This window comes from Balaenoptera ricei, chromosome 14 (assembly GCF_028023285.1).
Source record: "Balaenoptera ricei isolate mBalRic1 chromosome 14, mBalRic1.hap2, whole genome shotgun sequence".
Lineage (NCBI taxonomy): Eukaryota > Metazoa > Chordata > Mammalia > Artiodactyla > Balaenopteridae > Balaenoptera > Balaenoptera ricei.
Window position 1 is genome coordinate 25,176,816 of NC_082652.1, and position 20,254 is coordinate 25,197,069.

General features: G+C 53.2%; 1 protein-coding gene across 2 annotated transcripts in view; it reads right to left on the bottom strand.

The window, feature by feature from the left end:
- The window catches only part of MYO18B (myosin XVIIIB), a 234,144-nt gene that overhangs the window by 207,040 nt on the left and 6,850 nt on the right, over window positions 1–20,254 (bottom strand). For both annotated transcript variants that reach the window (XM_059895391.1, XM_059895390.1), the window contains exons 2-7: window positions 13,492–13,704; window positions 11,546–11,704; window positions 5,317–6,579; window positions 4,714–4,780; window positions 3,716–3,828; window positions 2,237–2,413 (exon numbers count right to left, since the gene is read on the bottom strand). In XM_059895391.1, the coding sequence (XP_059751374.1) occupies window positions 2,237–2,413; window positions 3,716–3,828; window positions 4,714–4,780; window positions 5,317–6,579; window positions 11,546–11,704; window positions 13,492–13,530 (1,818 nt within the window). In that variant the 5' untranslated portion in view covers window positions 13,531–13,704. The remainder of the gene's footprint in view (window positions 1–2,236; window positions 2,414–3,715; window positions 3,829–4,713; window positions 4,781–5,316; window positions 6,580–11,545; window positions 11,705–13,491; window positions 13,705–20,254) is intronic.

Genomic DNA, 20,254 nt, shown 5'->3' on the forward strand with positions numbered 1-20,254 from the left:
TCAGCAGGACCCCAAAGCTGGCAGAGTAGGACAAGCCGCCACAATGGCTGGACACAGCCTAAGGGAACGCAGCGGGCAGGGGGTCCTGAGGTCCGAGCCTCGGAGCCACCTCCCACTTTGGAAACATAAAGTTCAATGGCCAGGCTACCCCAATCGTCAGCCTTCTCAGGCCTGCAAGGGGAACAGGGAGGGTTCTGCAGACCCAGGCCCCGCAGTCACACACAGGTACCCCTCTGCATGCTTGCACACGGGCACGCTCAAGGGCACACGCACCCAACAGCTGCAGAGGCCTCTGCACACAGGTGTGCCCATCTACACGCCACGCAGTCACAGCACACTCACCCCAAAAGAGGCCTGCACCCCCAGGCACGCACCCAGCTCCCAGCCACCCGGCAGGCCCAGACCCCCAGTGAGAGAGGCCCCCAGCCCTGCCTGGACCCCTCCTAGCCCATCTTCAAGGAGGCCTCAGTCCCAGCCTCACCGCAGGTCTCTGCTCCCACCTGGTGGCCATTTGAGGAACCAGAGGGGACTCAGCCAAAGACAAGGCAGCTGTGGGTGTGGGAGGCAGCGTGACTTGAGGGGGACCCACGCCCACCACAGGGTTACAGTGGCTTAGGGGGACCACGGGACTCAAGTTCCTCCTACCAGGTTGGGTCCCAATCCCCGCACTTTTAGGCTCTTTGACCCAGGCCGTGTAGCAGATGCCGCAATCGAGGACAGTCACGGTTGAGAGAACTGGGCTTGCGGAGAGACCTGTGACAAACACCCCTCCCAGGGGCCCCTAAGGAACAAGAGCAGGCTCTCGGGGGCCTCGGGCTGCAGTAACAGAAGCACAGCCTGCCTGGCAAGGGAGGGGAGAGTGCAGCGTCGCCCTTCCAGGACCCTGGCCAGAACAGCCAGGCTGGGGAGGGGCCTGGAGGGCGACCTAAGGGTGGGGGGGCGTCCAGGAGAAGAGAAGCCCCAGGGAGGGGGTGCAGGGCCACTGTCCCCTCTTTAATGGACTTAGCATCATTCGGGGGCTAGGAATGGCTTTGTCCCATGGGACGCCAAAGGGTAAGATGCAGCTTTTCGTCCTCCATTGACAGATGAAAACACCCAGGCTGGAGAGGTGTCCTCATCTTTCCAAGGTACCTGTGGCGTGTTGAACCTTCCCACCAACAAGTCCTCAGAGTGGAGCACAGATAAGACTTTCGACCTCCGGTGGGTCTCCCTGCCTCCACTTTTGTCCGCCTCTAACTAACCTCCACTGAGCAGCCAGGAGGGTCCTTTTACAGCGTCAGACCACATCACTGCCCTGCTGAAAATCTCCATCATGCTCAGAGTAGAAGCAGAGTCACTATGACCACGTATGAGACCTGGCACGACCAGTCCCTGCTCCTCCTGACCTCCAGCTTGCTGTCTCCTCCTCCACATTTCTCTTTGTCATGTTGGGCCTGTCTTCCCCCACGAGGATGGAAGCTCCATGAAGGCAGATTTATCTGCCCATCTTCTTCCCTGCTCCTCCCTCCAAGCCTGGCATACGGGACCCTCGATCGATACCTCAACCAGGAGCTACTGAGTGAACGGAGGGGATGGGGTGCAAATGACTCGGTCGTAGCTGCAGACCTCTCCAAGAGGTGGCGCTGACAGGTTTCCTTTGCTCTGACTGCGGTCTTAACAAAAAACGGGCCATTTTACACTCCACAGGGAAAAAAAAATAAAGGCGGAACCGAGGCTTCTGTTTCCCCGTTCACATGGGTGCCTGGGACTCCCGCGGGTCCAGCATGGGGTTCAGAGCACAGAGGGGCCAGCGGCGTGGGCTTCACCCCAGCTCCTCCACCTGCTGGGCATGAGTTTGGCAGCTGGCCCAGCTTCTCGTCCATGGAACGGGGCTGGTCATGGTCCCTGTCCTGTCAGGTGGGCCTGAGAATTGACGGAGATGCACACGAAGGTGCTTGCAGCAGTGCCTGGTACACAGCTGATAGCCAGTCAATACGCTCTCTCTTATTACTACTGTCTTTCACGCTCCTGTTGCTCTATCAGTTACTCATCCTTCCCCTCTAAGGAGCGGGGTTCGTGTGGTCCCCAAGGCTACCCAATGCCCACGGTGCCCCAGAATCCACGTCTGCAGGATGCTGCCCACCGACACGTTTGCAGGGAGCTCTGGCTGCCTGCTCTCCCCTGAGATGCAGAGGGACCCCTCCACCCCAGCCCTCTTGTGCAGCCCCCCAGCCCTGGCCCCATGGTCCCCCCTCACCTTGACTGCAGAGGGCGCCGTGGGTCCCTGGGGCTGAAGGACGATCAGGTCGGGCCCAGCGCAGGTGTGCAGCAGCCGAGCCCGGTGGCGGTGCAGAAGCGTGTTCAGCACACTGGACTCGTTGACACTGACCAGGGAGGCCAGGTCCTCGGCCTGGTCCAGCTCGGGGGGATTGGCCTGTGAACCAGCACACAGTGTCCTCTGGCCTCCTGGGCCCCGCACCCGCCCAAACACACACACAGCCCTGGTGACCCTGTCCCTGGAGAGCTCTGTGCCAAAGACCAGAACAGAACACAAGGACTCTGGAGACAGTGAGGAAACCCTACAAATGACACAGGGGCACCTCTTCTCCTTTGCTCTTTGTGCAGCCGCCCCCTCCCCGCATGGTCCTTCCTCCCTGTGCTCATGGCACCGGGAGGGGGGATGCTCTCAGGACGACACAGCAAGACTCAAGCACCTTGTCTCTCAAACACGAAAGACGGGTGGTGCTCTAGAGTGAGGAAGTGTCCTCTGCTGTTTCCTCCTCTTCTGGGTCTTGTCGGGGAGCTCTGCGTGTGCTTCTGTGACACTGAGGATGGAGGCCAATGCCCTAACTGCCCCATTTCTGATAGCCCGTCGTACACTGATCGCTTGGAAATATGCCCAAACCCTTCTAGAAGCAAGGGACGACTGCAGCCTCTCCTTAGGGCATCCACTCTAAAAACCTTCCTATCATTCTTTCCAGCTTCAAGGAGTTTGGGGGGCCTAATGCTCTGGCGTTTGGGTCAACCCTCAGCTCTTTAATGGGTCAGTTTTTCTTCTGAGGACACTGGCCTTCTGCAAACTCCCAACACTGGTGGGAGTAGAGGCCCCGGGGTGGGCAGAGAAGGAGCAAAGAGGGATGAAGATGAACGAGGCCCATATGGAACTCCTGGAGGAAACTCCTTCTCAATTAGTAGGCTGTGAGGGGTGGAAAAAGATCAGGATAGGACCTTTTACTTCTATCGTTAGACTCCGACTTATCCGCAAATAGATTCATGGTGTAGTGCAAAAATTATGCAAAACAACCAAAAAAACAAAAGGTTGATACCCAAAAGGTAGGCCACTGGAATCTAAGCTATGGTCAATGGCAAACTGCTAATTTGGCTCTGAATTCCCTGGCAGCCAGGGTGAAAAAGGAAGCATGCTTTGTAGCATGATTTGCAATGTCCATAAAAAGGAAAACAATCACTTTCTCAGATCAAGCAGAAGAATTCCCAGTCCCAAGACCTGACAAACACATCTCTTAATGTGTCCTCATAAAGGGGACACCATGGGACAGAGTAATGAGCCCTTAACAATATACCTCCAGCAGAGTAATGACTTCAATGGTGATCTTCCCTATAATTCCCCCCCAGGGCATCAAGCCGAAGTATTATGTGCAGTCAAGCACAGGGTAATCTCTCCCAGGGGTGGGGAAGGAGGGTGTGGAGCAGGCAGGGAGGGGGACGGGGGGCTCACCCGATGAACGTGGTCCTCATCCACCTCAGTGATGCTTTTGTCAGCATCAATGCACAGTCGCACCCTTCCTGCCGGCAGGTCGGCTGTTCCCTCGTCTGGCTTCAGCACCGTTGCTGGTAGACAACCCAGTGGGAGAGAGAGAAGGGGAGGGTGGTGGGGGGAGAGAAAAAGAGGAGCAGGGAAAGAGGGGAGGGTAGAAGACGGGGGCAGGTAGGGAGGAGAGGAAAAGAAAGGAGAAGAGAGATTGATTCTGAGTTGCTGAGCCAGGCCAAGGAGCTGGCAAGGTCTGAGACATGTCAGAAATGGGTAGCATCGCCTCCCCTCGGAGCTTATTTACAGGGAGGGTTCTGAATTGTGACCCCAAACTCTTTGAGGAGAGAGGCTGGGTCTGACTCATTTGGGGCTTTTAGCAGCTGGCACAATGCCAGGCACCCAGATGGTTGGGTGCACTGACCCAATGCATATATAGACCTGGGACGGCAGATAATGGCATACAGGCTGCCGTTTTTCTTTCCAGGGCCCATGACAGACATCACTAATCAATCACTCTTCCCAGCCGTGTTCTGAATGGGACTCAGAGTAACTTCTCGGTAGCGTCTGGTCACTAGCCACAAATCACCAGCAAAAGATGAAATGAAATGAAATCCACTGAGATGAAATCCATTTGCCCACCTGCACTAGACTCCAAGTTCCTTGCGCAACACTTCAGGAAGCAAACAATGCTTTTGCTGCTTTAATGAATTAGTTAAATTAATTAATTACCAAGGAACAAATGCCTTCGAAAACAGCACCCAACAGACCAGCTGCCAAGGGTGAAATGACATCCACCTATTCCCACCCCAAAGCCACATATCCCCATCCCAGGCCCAGCTGCCCCTTACCCCTTCCCTCCCCTTACTCCGCAGACTGGAATCAGGGCCTGGCAGATACAGCTGGCAGCAGCAGGGGGCGTAAGAGGGAGAGGCTTAGCCCCCAGATGTGCTAACACCCCTAATTACCAAGAGTAAATCCATCCTTCTGAACCAGCCAGACTTTCTCCGCCTCATACCATCTGTCCTCAGGAGCCTGAGGGCAAAGATCACATAAATTAGACCAAGATGACGCTGCCCTCCCCCAACCCCCGTGTGAGGGGCAGACCCCTTATGTAGGCACTTCTCACAGTGCGTCTGGGACCAGCGAAATCAGAATCTCCCGGTGCGGGTGAGGGTGCTTATTTAAATGCAGAAGCCACAGCCCCACCCCAGCTTTCTGAATGGTAAGCTCCAAGGTGGGGGCCGGGAATCTGCATTTCGAGCAAGCTGCTGTTTACCTAGCACGAAGAACTGTTGTGTGACAACGTAAGCTCAGGCTCGAGAGGACATCTCACATGGTTGGGACGTTCCCTCACTCTGTGGAGAATCTCACCCCGGGACAGGTGCTGCGGGGTCCTCAAGACCCCCGCTTGTGGTCGGGGGAGTGCCTGTTCCCTTCTCTAGGCTGGCCATGCCCTCCACTCCCGGTCCATCTCCTGTCCCTGCCTTGTCCGCCTCCAGGGGCAGGCCCTTCCCACCCCTCCTTCTCTGGCCTGCCCCTCCCCGCCCCCGGGGCCGCAGCCCTCTCACCTGGTCTGAGACTCCGCTCTGGCCTCCTCCGCTCCCCTCCTGCAGGGCTGGTCCCTCTCGGCTCTCCTGCCTCTGAGGCCTTTCCGCACGGTTCTCCAGAGCAGGCTGTCCGGGTCCTTGCGGCTCCCTCTCCAGGGCCCCAGCCCCATCACCTGCTCTAGCGCAGGCCTCCTCTGCTTTCCGCCCTCTGCTCTCAGGCTGGTCCTCCTTCCCAGCTGTAACTGGGGTCTCTCCATGTGCATCCACCCGCTTGGGGGCTTTAGAGTCCTTCTCTGTCTTACTCCCGGCTTTACCTGCCTCCCCAGACTCGCGCTGAGGTTGTCCCACCGTTTTCATCTTCCCCTGGGGCTCACCTGCCTTTCCAGTCATGCTCTGAGGCTCGCCTGCTTTCTCCATCGCTCCAGGAGCTTCCCCCACATTCCCCTGCACTGCGCCCGTCTTCTCCACCTTTGTCTGAGGTTCGTCTGTCTTGTCTGCCTTACTTAGGAGCACACCTTCTTTGTCCTTCTTACTCTGGGGACCGTCCCACTTGCTCCTTCTGCCCAGGGAACCTCCCCACTTTCTCACCTGGGCTTGGGCCCCAGCCCACTTCCCTTCACCTGCTGCATCCTTGGAGAAATTCCACTTTGCTCCCTTGTTTGGGGGGTCCCCTCTCCCTTTCTCCGCTGCCCCCAGTTGCCCCCCCTCACCCAGCCCCTCTCTGCCCTGGGGCTCACACCCTTTCGCCCCTTTGGTCTGGGGGGCCCCGCCCCCTTTCCCCACTGTGCCTTGATCCTTCTCGCCCTTTGTCAGTAGCACAGTTCCTGGGTTCCCCAGATCCCCAGTCTGGGTCATCTCAGCCTTCAGAGCTGCATCCTTGGTGCTGGCCTGGGGGCCACAGGGAGTCCCTGGGGTCTCCCCCTTTCTTTCCCCTCCAGGGTCTGTGGCTGGGGTCTTGCAAGTGGGGCCATCCCGGGGCTGGGTCCTCTGCTCTGGCTTGGCTGAGTCCGGGTCCAGCTTGGCCACCATCAGCAACACATCGCCCCTCCTCATCCCTCTCTTGAAGGGCAGGCTTTTTTTGGCTGGTGTCACACTGGGGCCCGACTCCTGGGGCTTCTCGCCATTGATACTGGTCATCAGCACCGGGTCCATGGTGCCGGCCCCCTCACTCTTCTTGCCCAGAATGTCTGAGCTCTGAGGAGAGCTCGACTGGTCGTCCTGGGAGATGTGCTGGCTTCCAGATTTGGTACCGCTGTTGGGTTGGCTGGTGGAAATCTCTGGGGTCTAGAAGAGACACCACAACCATACTTAGCTGCTTGCTGACCAGACAGCTTTGTCATTCACTCATTCATTCACTCATCTGTTCAGCCAGCCATTCATTCATCCAAAGACCCTCAAGCATCTACGGGCAATGGGCCAAACCTCAGCCAGCACCCTACACCCTAGGCTTTGGCTCAGAACCTCAAGGCCAAGTGACATTATGAAAGGAGAGTGGACTTTGGAGCCCAACAGACCCAAATTCACTTCAGAACTCTGCCACTCACTAGCTGTGTGGCCTTAGATAAATTACGTCCCCTCGGGACTTCCCTGGCGGTCCAGTGGTTAAGACTCTGCGCTTCCACTGCAGGGGACACAGGTTCGATCCCTGGTCGGGGAACTAAGATCCTACATGCCGCGCAGCACAGCCAAAACAAAACAAAACACACAAAAAAACTTCCCCTCTCTGAGTCAGTTTCCTTACCAGTAAAATAAGAAGCATAATGTCCTACCTCACCAGGTGGGCGTGAGGCTTCCCAGTAGCATATGGAAGCTGAGCCCAGCACCTAGTACGTCCTCGGTAACAGGAGCTATCGCGGCTGCTGTCACTGGTGCTGTTGTCACTGTTCTATTATTTATGCCTGATTCTTCCTGCTGGGCCAGGAAGGGATGGGGAAAGGACATGGAGCCTGTCATCAGAGGACCTGTTCTAGTCTTGGCTCCGATGCTTTCCAGCTCAGTGACCTTGGACGACATCGCCTATCCTCTCTGAGCTTTGCTTTTCCCTCAGTGCAGGCAGATACCACCTGACCATCCAGATTTTTTGTAGGCTGAGATGTGGAAATTGCAGAGAACTGAACAAAGTGATCTGCTGCTACTTTCGCCACCCTGGTCCCCAGACCACACCTGCACACCAGGTGAGGGCTCTGGATCTGCCCTGAGGTCTTCCACTTTTGCTTGGCCGAGACATCTGGGTACCCGACACTCAGGGGTCTCCACTGCCTGTTCCTCTCCCATGTCTTTCTACTGCCTTGTGATGTCAGCCCCGCCCTGCCCTCCATCCTTAAACCAGCCTGGCTGTGGCCGGAACTGCTCACAGAGACAGCTTTGCCTCTGCCTCTGCAGAAGGAGACCACGGGGGGAGTTCTACCCTGATACCTGGCTGCACCATCTGCCCTAGTCTGGGTTCTGCCACTTTGGACCCTGCTCACACCAGCCTCCCACACACCTGTGCCTGAGCATCTGGGGTCCTCATCCTTTCGCATCCAGAACAGTCCCAGGATTGCGTTGATTCCACCTGCAAAGCTTCACACCTGAGTCTCCTTTCCCAAACCCAGGTCCACTCTCTCTTACCTGGGCCACGGCCACAGCCGCTGAGCTGATGTCCTGTCCATTTGCTGCCAGTCATTTAAAACCTCATCAAAAGATTCTGGAAGCTGCCCAGAGCCTCCAGGAAAGCCATTCAACACAGCCATCTGCCATTCAAAGTTCTTGAAGAGGAGGCCCCACCTCCACCTGGTCTCACTGTCCCTGCTCGTCTCCATGCTTCAGCCACACCTGGCATCTCCTGCCACACCTGACGCTTCCCAGCTTCCATGCTTTTGTTCACCTTGAGCTTGCTGCCCAGAACGCCCTTGCCCTCTCCACTCGTCCACATTCTACTCGTATTTCTATACCCAGCTCAAATGCCCCCTCCTCCACAAACGTGTGCCTGAAGACCTCAATCAGAAACTGCCTCATAGACCCAGAGTCCCAGAGCCCTGTCTGTTCGTGCACCATCTGCACCATGACCACATTCTGCATCCCGTTCTAGCTCTGATTTGTGTTGCTCTCCTGTTTTAGGTGATGGATGCCTCCAGAGCACAGTCTCCATCTTCATCTTTGTAAAAATGACAATAATAATAATAATGGCTATCATTTATAGATCTTGCAATGGGCCCTACATCGCCATAATGCAATATCCTTCTTAACCTAATAAAGAACCCAATGAAGTAGGTTCTGAACTTCTCCCCATTCTACAGATAAGGGAGCAAACACAGAGATGTAGGGGGCCCAAGAGACAAACCCAGAATGGAAAGTCACACAGGCCTCTCTCTGAGTCTGAAGCCAGTGCCCTTAACTGTTGAGTACTGACAGCCTCGCTTGTCTTTCTGGGACTCGCTGGAATCTCCTGGGAGCTTTAAAAAATTCTGTCGCTTCGGCTCCACTCCCAGAGAGTCTGATGCAGCTGGTCTGGGTGGTGGCCCCCCAGGTGACTGCAACATGCCACCGGGGCTGAGAACGCCAGAGCCCGGAAGCTCAGTCTGACCTTCTGGGACCAGGCAGGACACCGCCTTCAAAAGGGGATTGGCTGCAGCTGGCAAATCTCACCACTGTCCACACCATTTTGAACAGTGAGTCAGGGCCTTATTTTTAACCAAACCCCCATAGAGGAGACAGTAACACAGGGGTGGGCCAAGCAAGACAACCCATCCCAACCTCCCTCCCCTCTACTCTGTGCACTCTCTTCCTTCAGATTTTCTCAGTCACCAAAACCCTCAGATCCCATCTGCAGCCTTCTTAGTACAAGGGGGAAGAAGAACATCTAGAATCACTGGGGCTGAGAGGAAACTCACAGCCCAACCATTTTACAGATGAACAAACTAAAGCCAAGAGAGGGGATGGGATTTGGCCTGGAACACATAGAGTGGTGGGGCCAGAGCTAGAACCCAATTCTGACATTCGATATGGATCTCTTTCGGCCCCTATGTTATTCCAGTCTCTCCCCGTCCCTCACTGGCGGGGTGGCCTTAGGAAAACCAAGTCACCTCCCAGAGCCTCGTTTTCCACTCCTGCAAAACGGTGATGGATTCTAATGGCTCCCTGCAAGGATCATATGAGGCTCCAATGAAATGGCTGTGCTGGGGCGAGGAGAGAGAGGCCAAAGTTATTTAGTGATCGGGGCAAGAAAAATTGGCAGGACCCAGCAAGGGTTCTCTGCCTTGCAGGAACATGTCCTGAGGCTGCCCTGCTCCAGCCCTGGGAACATCTTGGCCCATGGTCCAGACACCTGTTGTCGTCTGAGGCCTGTCCATCATACTCAGAGTCTCCATCCATGCCCTGCAGTGACAGCTTATCTCTGTCCTCTGCTTAGCTCTGCTTCTCAACTTGTGCACAGCAAAGCCAGCATAGCCTGCGGGCTCCTGGAACCCTTTCCTCCCCAGGCCTCTGTGGCCACCACACCAGCCACCTCACTCCCCAGACTGGCCCTTTCCCAGGCAGCTTGCCAGAGCAGAGGACACACAGACTCTGGCCCTGGTCTGCCTCTATCTGGCCTCATGACCTTGAGCAAGTGTCTTGACCTCTCTGAATCTCAGTCTCCACCTCTGATAAGTGGGTATAATCCCATCCACCCCCTTGCTGTACAGGGTATCAAATGAGCCCCTGAGAAGACAGTGAATCTTGTCGAGTGATAAACGGCACACAGTAACACTGCATCGCGACCTAACAGCAGTCTGTGGGGGTGGACTTTGGCCCCCACTTACGCCTGCGTCAGCCACGGGTGGGGACAGAGCCTGCCCTCCCTGTCACCCCCCCACAAAGGCTCAGCAGGGGGGTTTCAGCAGCTGCTGCCGTTCAGTTGCTAGAGGACTTCGCTGATGCATCAGAGTCACTGTGACTGGACAGGTGCAGGCACGTGGGGGACCTGCCAGGCAAACAACAGCTGAAGGGGCATGGGAGGCAAAGCCAGGGTGGCCACTGGGCTCAAGCCAACTCCAGGCCCTGAGGCCACCAGATCTCTCAGCCCAACCGCTGCAGCATCCACCCAGCGTCAAGAGGGCGCAGCACAGATGCAAGGAGATGCCCTTTCTGTTAACACTGTGATATGCCCAAGGTGCAAGCACCCCAAGCCTGCTTCCCTGGTGTCCAGGCTCATCAGCCTGCCAGAGTTCCCTGGCTGAAGAGCCGGGGGAAAGGAGGGAGGCAGCACTGGACACCATCAGGGATCAATCTGCAAGTCCTTCAAGCACAGGGACTGCACCTCGTCCACCTACTGCTTCCATCCAGCAGTGCTGTTCAGAACATGTAAGTGGGCACCAACCAGTCAGAAGGGACGCCAGCTGGAGCAGGGCCCTGAGGTCCCTCCTGTGCCAAGCAGTGAGCCTTTAATCATTGGCTGTGGCCACTCTGAGGGACTCAGGAAAGGGGCCTAGCTGAACATGGCAGCTGGGGGGCACTTGGGGTACTTGGGGCCATGGCATTTACCACCTGCTATGGAAGGGTTTCAGAATTTTAACAACCAATACAGCAATAATCAGAGAACACCAACTGAACATCTTTTCTGCTTAAATGAAAGCAAACTATCTATACATCCTCAGTTAATATTTAGGTTTCCCTTTTTACAAAAGTAGTGGCAGAATGATCCCCTCGTACATCAACTGTTACCATCCATTCACTCAGTGAACAAAAATTTTTGAGCATTCACTATGGGTCAAGTTCTATGAGAGCTGCTCAAGATACAGAGTCGAATGAGAGAGAGAGTTGTTGCTCTTAAGGAATGACTAGTCAAATAAGTCACATGATCAACTAATTACTATGCTGACCACAATTAAGACAGGCATAGAGGGTGGAGTGGGAATTAAAGGAAGGCAATGGGAGAGCTTTCCAGAGATGTACCATTAGAGCTGGGTTTTGACATAGAGGTGTAGGAGTTCAACAGATCGAGCTGAAGTGGGGACTGCAGGAACAAAGGCTGGCAAGTGACTCAAAGGATGCTCACAGGACAGGATGGTGGGTATTTTTAAAATTATTTATTTAGGCTGTGCCAGGTCTTCGTTGCGGCACGCGGGATCTTTAGTTGCAGCATGCACATGTGATCTAGCTCCCTGACCAGGGATTGAGCCCGGGCCCCCTGCAGTGCGAGTGCGGAGTCTTAGCCACCGGACCACCAGGGAAGTCCCCAGAATGGTAGGTACTGAGAGTCACCTGGAACCCTTCCTGTGGGGCCACTTACCTCTCGTTCCGGGGAGGCAAGTGCTGCCTGTTTCCTCCGTCTTGCTTCCTTCGACTCTTTCTCAGTCTCCCGGACCAGTTGCCTAATGAAGCCCCCTGGGATGACAGAGAAAAGGGGAGGGGGCGAGGATGGTGGAGGGCTCCTGTCCTCTTCCCGAATCTGTTTTGCAGAAGCAAGGAAGGAGAAAGCTCAGTGAATGAACCAGTGGAGGCAAGCTGCCCTTTAAAGAATCTGCGACAGAGCCAGGGAGGCGCCCAAAGAGGACATACACGACCAAGCTCACGTACAAGAGGCCACAGCAAAGCAGGAGAGGCTCGGCGAGGCTCTGGGAAGCCTCGAGACAGCGAATGAAAATGGAATGCACGAGCTTCAGAGGTTACTCCAGTTGGGGCGATCTCTGCCTGGACCCAGTTTCCTCATAATACGAATCTGCATGAACAAGGCCATGGGTTCCCTTCCTTGGTGTGGGACAGACCCATCTCTGGGAAGACCTGTTTCAGAAGGAGCTTTTCCAGGTTTCCAGAAGGGGATGGATCACAGGGAACCATCCACACTCTCCTGTCCCATCTCAGCTTGTAGTTAATAGATTAAGCAATTAATTCATCACCTTAATCACTTTCTGTGCCAGGAGCATGGTAAGGGAGGGAAGGGCGGGAAGTCATGGTTTATATAAGGATCCAGCCCTATGGCTACAGCCCGCTCCGCTGACCCAGTGCCGGGACTTCTTGATGGTCCTTAAGCCAGAATATGGCCAGCCAGGGGCTCCCCAATACTGGGCTTTAAAGCCTGCATTTTACCCCAGAAATGTGGTCTAAGCCAGCTAGCTGGACTTGGATTGCAGCTGAGACTTGCCACAGAGACCTCGGAGGCTGAGACATGGGCCTGGCTGTGAGCGACTGGGGTGCGTCTTTAACCAGCATCATTGTGACTGCTCGTGAGTTTAAAAAAGAGAAAAAGCTCCAGCGCTTCTTATGGCAGAGCTACACACTGGTTTAAAATAAGCTCCTTATCAAGGTCCTCTTCAAGAGGGTGGCAAAGACTTGATCTCTGCAGCCCTGCTAATAAAAGGGAATCTAAAGGAGATAGGAAAGGCCAGGAGACAAAGCAGAGGCCAGGAGATAAGGCAGACTTCTGCCTAGGAAGAGAGAAGACAGAGACACACGGAGAGTGGGCTCACGTTTACACCACGCTCTAGTGGGCTGAAACCTGAGCGTGAAAGGCACACTCCGCAGGTGTCAACCTCCACTCCCTCCAGCACTGCTCCATGCTACACCCAGATCAGCCTGGGAGGGGCAGAGGCAGCCAGAAAGAAGCTTCTCGACCACCCCACCCTTCAGCCTCCAACTCATTTAATCGTGTCCACAGGGTGGGATGAGGTGAGGAGGAGATAACAAGCATCAAAGAAAGAGGCGGCCCTTCATGGAATCTTATGAGAAACACAAAAGGGAAAAGCAGAATCACTGGGAAGAAGGGCCCGTTGCCAGTTCTCCATGGTGACAGAAGGCAGGGACCGCAGAAACTCATCCCCATGGCATAAACCTGGCAGCCAACAGCTCTGCCTCTGCCCCCTCACCCCCCGCTTCCCCACCCACGCTTCTCCCACACAACCCTCATGCTCATCAGAGCTGCCATGAGGATGGAGACTGGACAGCTGGTCTACCCTTGTTCCCCCGCCACCTATTGCGGAACAGACGGAGACCAGGCAGCCCTGGGAGGAGTCAAGGGCATGGTCACTAATGCCTGGCTGGGTTGGAGAGGCCATGGCTAACCGAGGCAGAAGACCGAAGGGGGACTGGACATGCCCCAGGGAGGCTCTGGATGTCAGAATCCCTGCCCCCGGTGGCCCCAGGTGGGAGGGGGCAGCCTGGGCCACCGGGGCCATGACTTGTCCTTGGAGGGTCCAGTTGGCCCATGTGGCTGCAGCCCGAGCCCTGACCGTTACTTTCCTTCTGCTCCCACAGGGCAAGGCGTGATGAGATGGCCATGCTGAGGCAGTGCCAGGACCGTGAGGTGAGATGAAGTGAGGTGAGATGAGGTGAGATGAGGTGAGGTGAGATGAGATGAGATGAGATGAGATGGGATGGGATGAAGCTCTCTGCCGGGCAGCACGGAATACGGCTTTACGGACACACGCAGCGCATGAGGTGATGGACACGAGACTGACCCACGGAGACACAGAGGGGAGAGAAGAGAGGGACAGGTTAGCTTATGGGTACTGCCCATCTGTAACCCCCACCAATGCCACGAACCAAGACCACAAAGCCGGGCACAACTCACGGTCATTTACATCTGGGAGGAACGCGGTCAGCAGGGAGCTGCTGGCCATGGAGTGGACAGTGCCCTGATATCCTTGCCCCCTGACCCCGCACTTTAACTTTCTCTTGATGTACACAGTCAGAAAAGTACATACTAGTAAGTGTATAGCTCAGTGGCTCTCACATAAAGAACACAACTATATAACTAGCACCCTGACCAAATTAAAACTATTAAACTTTTAAAATAAAAACATGATTTTATTTTAAAGTATACTGAATTTAATTTAAAATATTATTAAAATTAAATTTTAATCTTAATTAACAATTTTAATTAAAATTATTAAAAGTACATTTGAATTTAATTTGAAATATTCTTTATGAATATTATAGTAAATATTGTAAACATATTATATAAATACATAAATATTATAAATAAAATAATAAACAGGCAAATCTAATCTAATCTATAGTGATGGAGGTGGGAGCACCACGAGTGGAACTTCCTAGGGCAATGGAAATGTCCTGTATCTTGATGCGAGTTGTGAAATGTGAAATAAAATGGAGTCACTTATGTCAGGGGTTTTACAATGGGGCCATTAGGCCATCAAGGAGGGGGACCTTACACACATCCTCCCCCGGTGCAACCACGAACTTCGGAACTGGTCCAAACCACAAAGATTCCAAGGACTCTGCAAGAACACCTGAGATTTGTCCCAGTGAGGAACTTTTACTTCCCTCTAGTGATAGCCTTAGCGCTCAATCATGTTAATCAAAGACCAACTTCGACCTCCTACTCCAATTAAAATTCTTTGTAATGCAAACCTCCCCACTTTGCCTTTAAAAGCCTCTGAATTTTACTCCCTAGCAGGACACTGTTTGCGTTGCTACCGAAATCTGTGTGCCCGAATTACAGTTCTTTAATCCCCAATAAAATATTTGTTGGATTACTGCCTTCTAAGTTTATTTAGGTTGACAGAGTGCTGGTTACGCTAGTATAGCATGTGTAAAAATTCATCCAGCTGTACAATTAAGCTTGAAAATTTTACTGTATTAAATCATATCTCAATTCAAAAAATAGAACATTATCAGCCCCTTGACCATCCCTCATGCCCGCTTCTAGTAACTATTCCCCTGAGGACAGCCACTCTCCTGATTTCTAAAACCACAGAAGACTGTGTGTTTCTTTTGTGAGGTAGTAGTTGGCTCCACGGTTTGACCGTGAAAATGAGGAAAGGGTAGGAAACCTTGACTATTATTAATTGACCCAGAGCTTTGGGGAAAAGATTAAGCATTTTTAGCATCATTTTGAAAGCCTTAACATACATACATAACTTTTGACCTAGAAAGCCCTCTTCTGGAAAACAAATTTGAGGAAGTGATCCTCAACCAGAAAATGTCACCACTGTGTTGCTTGTATGACTAAAAAACCTAAGTCTCCGATAACTAGAGAAGTTGCATAAATTAGAGCACATCGGACTTAAAGGAATAGTATGAACCCATTGAAAGGGATGCTTAGGAAACATTTTAAAACAGCTTTATTCATCCCAGGTCAGACCTTCTAGGCCAGTGTTTGTACAAGCCTGCTGAAGCGAGTTTTCCGGTCTCCTTTATTCGCGTACTATAAATAGAAATGTTGGAGGGGGGGAATGTAAATTAGCAAGCCCAAAGTGGAAAGAACCTGTCAGCCTCATATCCAGGTGTCAATAATAAAATAAAATATTAAATTGTTAAAGTAAAAATAAAAAACTGCTTTCTCTGAGGTATAATTTCTATGCCAGCCGTAAGCTTCACCCATTGTGAGCATACACTTTGATGGTTTTTGATAAATTTACAGTTTTTTAAATAAATGTATAGTTTTGCAACCCTCACCAGAATCCCATCACCCCCAAAAGGCCCTTCATGCCTATTTGCCTCGCTAGCTGTTCCCACCCTCAGCCCCAGGCAACCACTAATTTACTTTCTAACCTCTATAGATTGCCTTTTCTGGACTTTTGATATGAATGGAATCCTAGACAATGCACTCTTTTACGTGTGCCCTCTTTCATTTTGCATAATGTTTTTGAGGTTTGTCTGCATCGTTGCGTATATCAGCGTTCCACCGTATGGATAAACCACATCCTCTTTATCCATTCACCAGCTGACGGACATTTGGGTTGTTTCCACTTTGGGCCCTGATGAATAATACTGCTATGAAGAGTCCTGTAAGCCTTGGTGTGCCCATGTGTTTTCACTTCTCTTAGGGAGATTCACAGGACGTCGCACTGCTGGGTTGTCTGCTAACTTTGTTTGACTTTTTAAGAACTGGCCCAACCGTCTTCCAGAGTGGCTGCAGTCATTTCCCATCCTGCCTGCAGTGTCTCAGGCCCATTTGGGAAGCATTTGCAATCACACTGGAAGGTGCTCCGATCGGCTTGTGAGGTAAAGGAGGCAGAGGGCAACACGGCGCACACGCGCGCGCACACACACAAGAACTATCCAAAATGGGCAAATAACAAAGCATCCCACACAGAAAATGAAGAGCCCTCCTATATGCTCAGGTTCTGCATCTACGAATTCAACCAAGCGTGAATTGAAAAAACTTGGGGGAAAAAAAATTCCAGAAAGTTCCAAAAATCAAAACTTGAATTTGCTGTGCCCTGGCAACTATTTACGTTGTATTTACATTTACATTGTTTTTACATAGCATTTACATTGTATTTATAACTGCTAACATAGCATTTACAGTGCATTAGAGATGATTTAAAGTATATGAAGGAAAGGAGGCTGTGCTGGGTTATATGCAAATATTACACCGTTTTATATAAGAGACTTGAGCATTCATGGACTTTGGTATCTGTGGAGGGTTCTTGGAATCAGTCCCCGAGGGATACCGAGGGACGACTATACAGCAAGATCTTAGTGAAGGGGGTCAAGAGGGGAGGAAGGAGCCTCTTTCTTCCCCCTTCGGTTTTTCTCACTTCTATCTCTGAGAGCAGGATCCCTCACTGACCCCTCCCAGCCCCCTCCTGGAAGATAACCCCATCCTCAACACTCAGAGTTACCATGGTTCACGAGTTTTCGGAGGTCCCCTTGGCCTGTAAAGAGCTGCTTTCAGGGACTTACCCATAAGAAGACGGCTCGGGCAGCGTTCCCGGAAACCCTGCCCCACGCAGAGACAACTGCACATCCTGGAAGCTGATGAGACAAACCTCACGGGGTGGCGCTGAGCTGAACCCATCTCGCCAGACAACACCACGGCCCTTGTTTTCCAACTCCGCGTGGAGCGAGGTCAAGCCATTCCCATCATCTCGCGAGAGCCCACTGTGGCCCTCTTTCCAGCTCCGCGTGGGCGATATCACCCCCCCCACTCCCCTCATCTCGCGAGATCCCACCGTGACTTCGCTTTTCTACCCCCACGTGAGGTGACGTCACGCGACTCTCATCATCTCGCGAGAGCCCATTGTGGCCCCCGCTTTCCAACTCCACATGGGGTACTGTCACATGATAGTTTGAAATCAGCCAAGGGAGTGTTTACACCACAGAAACTGGCAAATACCACAAAGCAGGGCTTTTGCTCCCAGCGCCGGGCGGTAAATACTGACCAGCACAGCGCTGGCTGACACTGCAGCGCTCCTGCAGGGCCTGGCAACGATGAAATCACAAGATCCGAAGACCCAAGAAGGGATATTTCAGCTCTGATGAGGTCACGTGCCAATGGGAGACCCTTAAAACATGTTGGAGTGAAAACAGCCAAGTCTTTGCCTTAAGGAGAAGGCCGCATAGTGTGGGCTCTCCAGGTTGCAGAGGCACAAGAGGTAAATAAAGCTGGAGAATAAGCAGGAGCCCAGGTCTCTGGCGAGAGGGGCTGGGGGAGAGAAGGGGACAAAAGACCCCCTCCCCACTCATCCCCTTAGGAGACACTGGAGAGGACCCGAGTGACTCACAGCCAGAATTCACTCTGCTACACGCCTGGGCAGAGGAGCCCAGGTTATGAATAGGCATGACCTGAGGTTGCTGCCCTGGCCACTGCCCTCCCCGCAACACTTCCCATCTGGCCCAGGTCAGTGGCTGCTTCCCAAGAATAGCCCTCAGCTTCAAGGCTCTAGGGGGGATCCTGGCTGATGGTCTGGGTAGTCCTCAACCGGGCTGCTGGCAGGCCCAGGGGTCCAGAGCACATGGGGGAAATGAGAGCGCTCAGTCTCGGGCCTTTCCTCCTCCTGTCTTGCCCCTCAAAGGCACCAGGCCAGCCCCACTGACCCAGGGCCAGGAGCCAATTCTACCAGGGTGGCTTTGTCAAGCCTTAATTTAAGCAAGTGTTCTTATCACCACATTCTCATCCCGGCCTGAAACTCAGACCTGCCTCATCAGCTGCTGTTTTAAGCCCATGAGGAGGCCCCAGATGCTCCGAATTCGTGGGACAAAGTCTCAAGTCTCCCCTCAGAGGTGAGAGAGGCTGGTGAAAGGAGAAGTAACCCCCAAAGCCAGGGATGGTTTGAAACAGTTTTCCATGTAGACATGCTGGTCTGAGTGGCCCCACGGGGCCCTCGAGGCTTTCCCTCTCACATCTCAATGTTCAGCCCTAACCCAGCAGCTAATCCTCCAGTGACTTCACCTGTCTCAAAGAACAAACTCCCAAGTCTTTACAGTGGCCTACAGGGCCCTCGTGGTCACCTGTCCTAATGTCTCTCCCCGTTGCTCCCCCACTTCAGTGAGGAGTGACCTGGATGCACCCTTCCACATTCTGTTCCCTCCGCTTCACACGCTTTTCCTTCTGCGTGGCTCACATCTTCAGCTCTTGTAAGTCGTCGCTCAGAGTCACCTTCTCAGTGATCCTGCCTTCACCATCCCATTGAAATTGCTGCATAGCTCCATTCCACCTCGCCGCACCCTTATCCCAGGACTGCCCACCATCTGATCTTACTCTTTTTCCCCCATAGCCCTTGACCACTGTCCACCATGCTGTGTGTTCTTTGTTTAGTTTCTGACTCCCCATGCAGAACATGGCCCCTAAGAGGTTCAGCATTTCCATCTGTTTTGTTAGCTTATGTGGCCCCAGAGCCTAGGACAGTGCCTGGCACACACTTGCTCTCCATACATATTTGTCGAGTGACTGAATGGATGAATGACTACGAGCGTGGCTGGGGAGGGGCAGAGCAGGCCGTTGCCAGCAAGTCTACAGCGGGGACTGCTGACGTCCCCCTGTGCTGTCTGCATCTACATCTGTTATCATGGCCCACGTTCATGTCCTGCCACCACTATTCCCTTGTGGGCACCCAGGAAGTTCTCTGAGACTGTTTTCTCAGCCGTAAAATGGGAAGAGGACGGCCACATACCCACATGCTTAATCACTGGTAACTGCTTTCAATCATCTTTTCATTTTCTTTCGACTCCATGGCCAAAGCCGGCCTGGAGGCCCCAGCCCAGGACCCAGAACGGGGTGATTCACCGACATTTAGGGAGAACCTACACTGTGCCGAGCACTGAGATAGAAACCTTACACCTAAACTGCCCCTGGCCCCCTTAAATTCCTACGGGACCTGAAATTTAATTATCTTGAAATCCATTATCACATTTCTTTCCCAAGACAGCAACCACACGGTTGGCGCCACTCCCATAGAGCAGACAAGAGTCTCAGGTTGAAGCACTTGCCTGAGGTCACCCGGCGAGAAGGTCAAGCTGTTTCCTATCAGGACCCGGACCGGTACAGCTAAGGGGCAAGTAGGTTTCAACTCACGTATCAACTCTGATAGATGAGTGGTTGTGTCTGGAGTGTTATACGGGAAGGACTCTGAGCTTCTGTCGGAGTGACAGATAAGGCATCCCATGTGACACCTATGGGGTGCACCCTCCATTTTCTTGCCTGGAGCCTTCAACCATTTGCCAGGTGAGCAATTTCTCATAGCTCCCAGATTCTTCAGAACGCGGGCCACTGTCCCCTGGGAGTGTCCTCCTAGACTGCTCTCTGCAGCACAAGGGGACACTTCCCTCCACAAGAGGCTGACCACGGTGAGCACAGTAGGCTTATGCCCTTCAGGGGGCAGACGTCAGTCCCGGAGCCCTCACATCTGAGCTTGGGCCCCATGCTACCTGTTGCCAAACCTCTCTGGGCCTCAACTCTCCCATCTGTCAAATGGGAGCGCCAGTCTTTCTTGTGCACTTCCGGGGGGGTGGGGATGGGGGTGACACTAGCCCTCTGTACACCTGTGAGCCGTTACTGACTTTATTATGATGGCCTTTTGCAGCAGCCCTGTCGCCTATTGATTGAGGTTGAGTCCCAGTCTTTTAAGTTCCTGGACCCAATTCCAACGTGTGTGCGCCAGGGTGTACGTGGGGCAGGTCAACTCAGTCTGACACTATCTCCCCAGACATAAGATTATATTCCATGAGTAAAGGGCTCAGTCCAACGAGACCGCCCTCCCCCCGCCCCCACTTCAGCCACCAATCCCAAGCTCCGATTGTTACCTGTGCTTCTGAC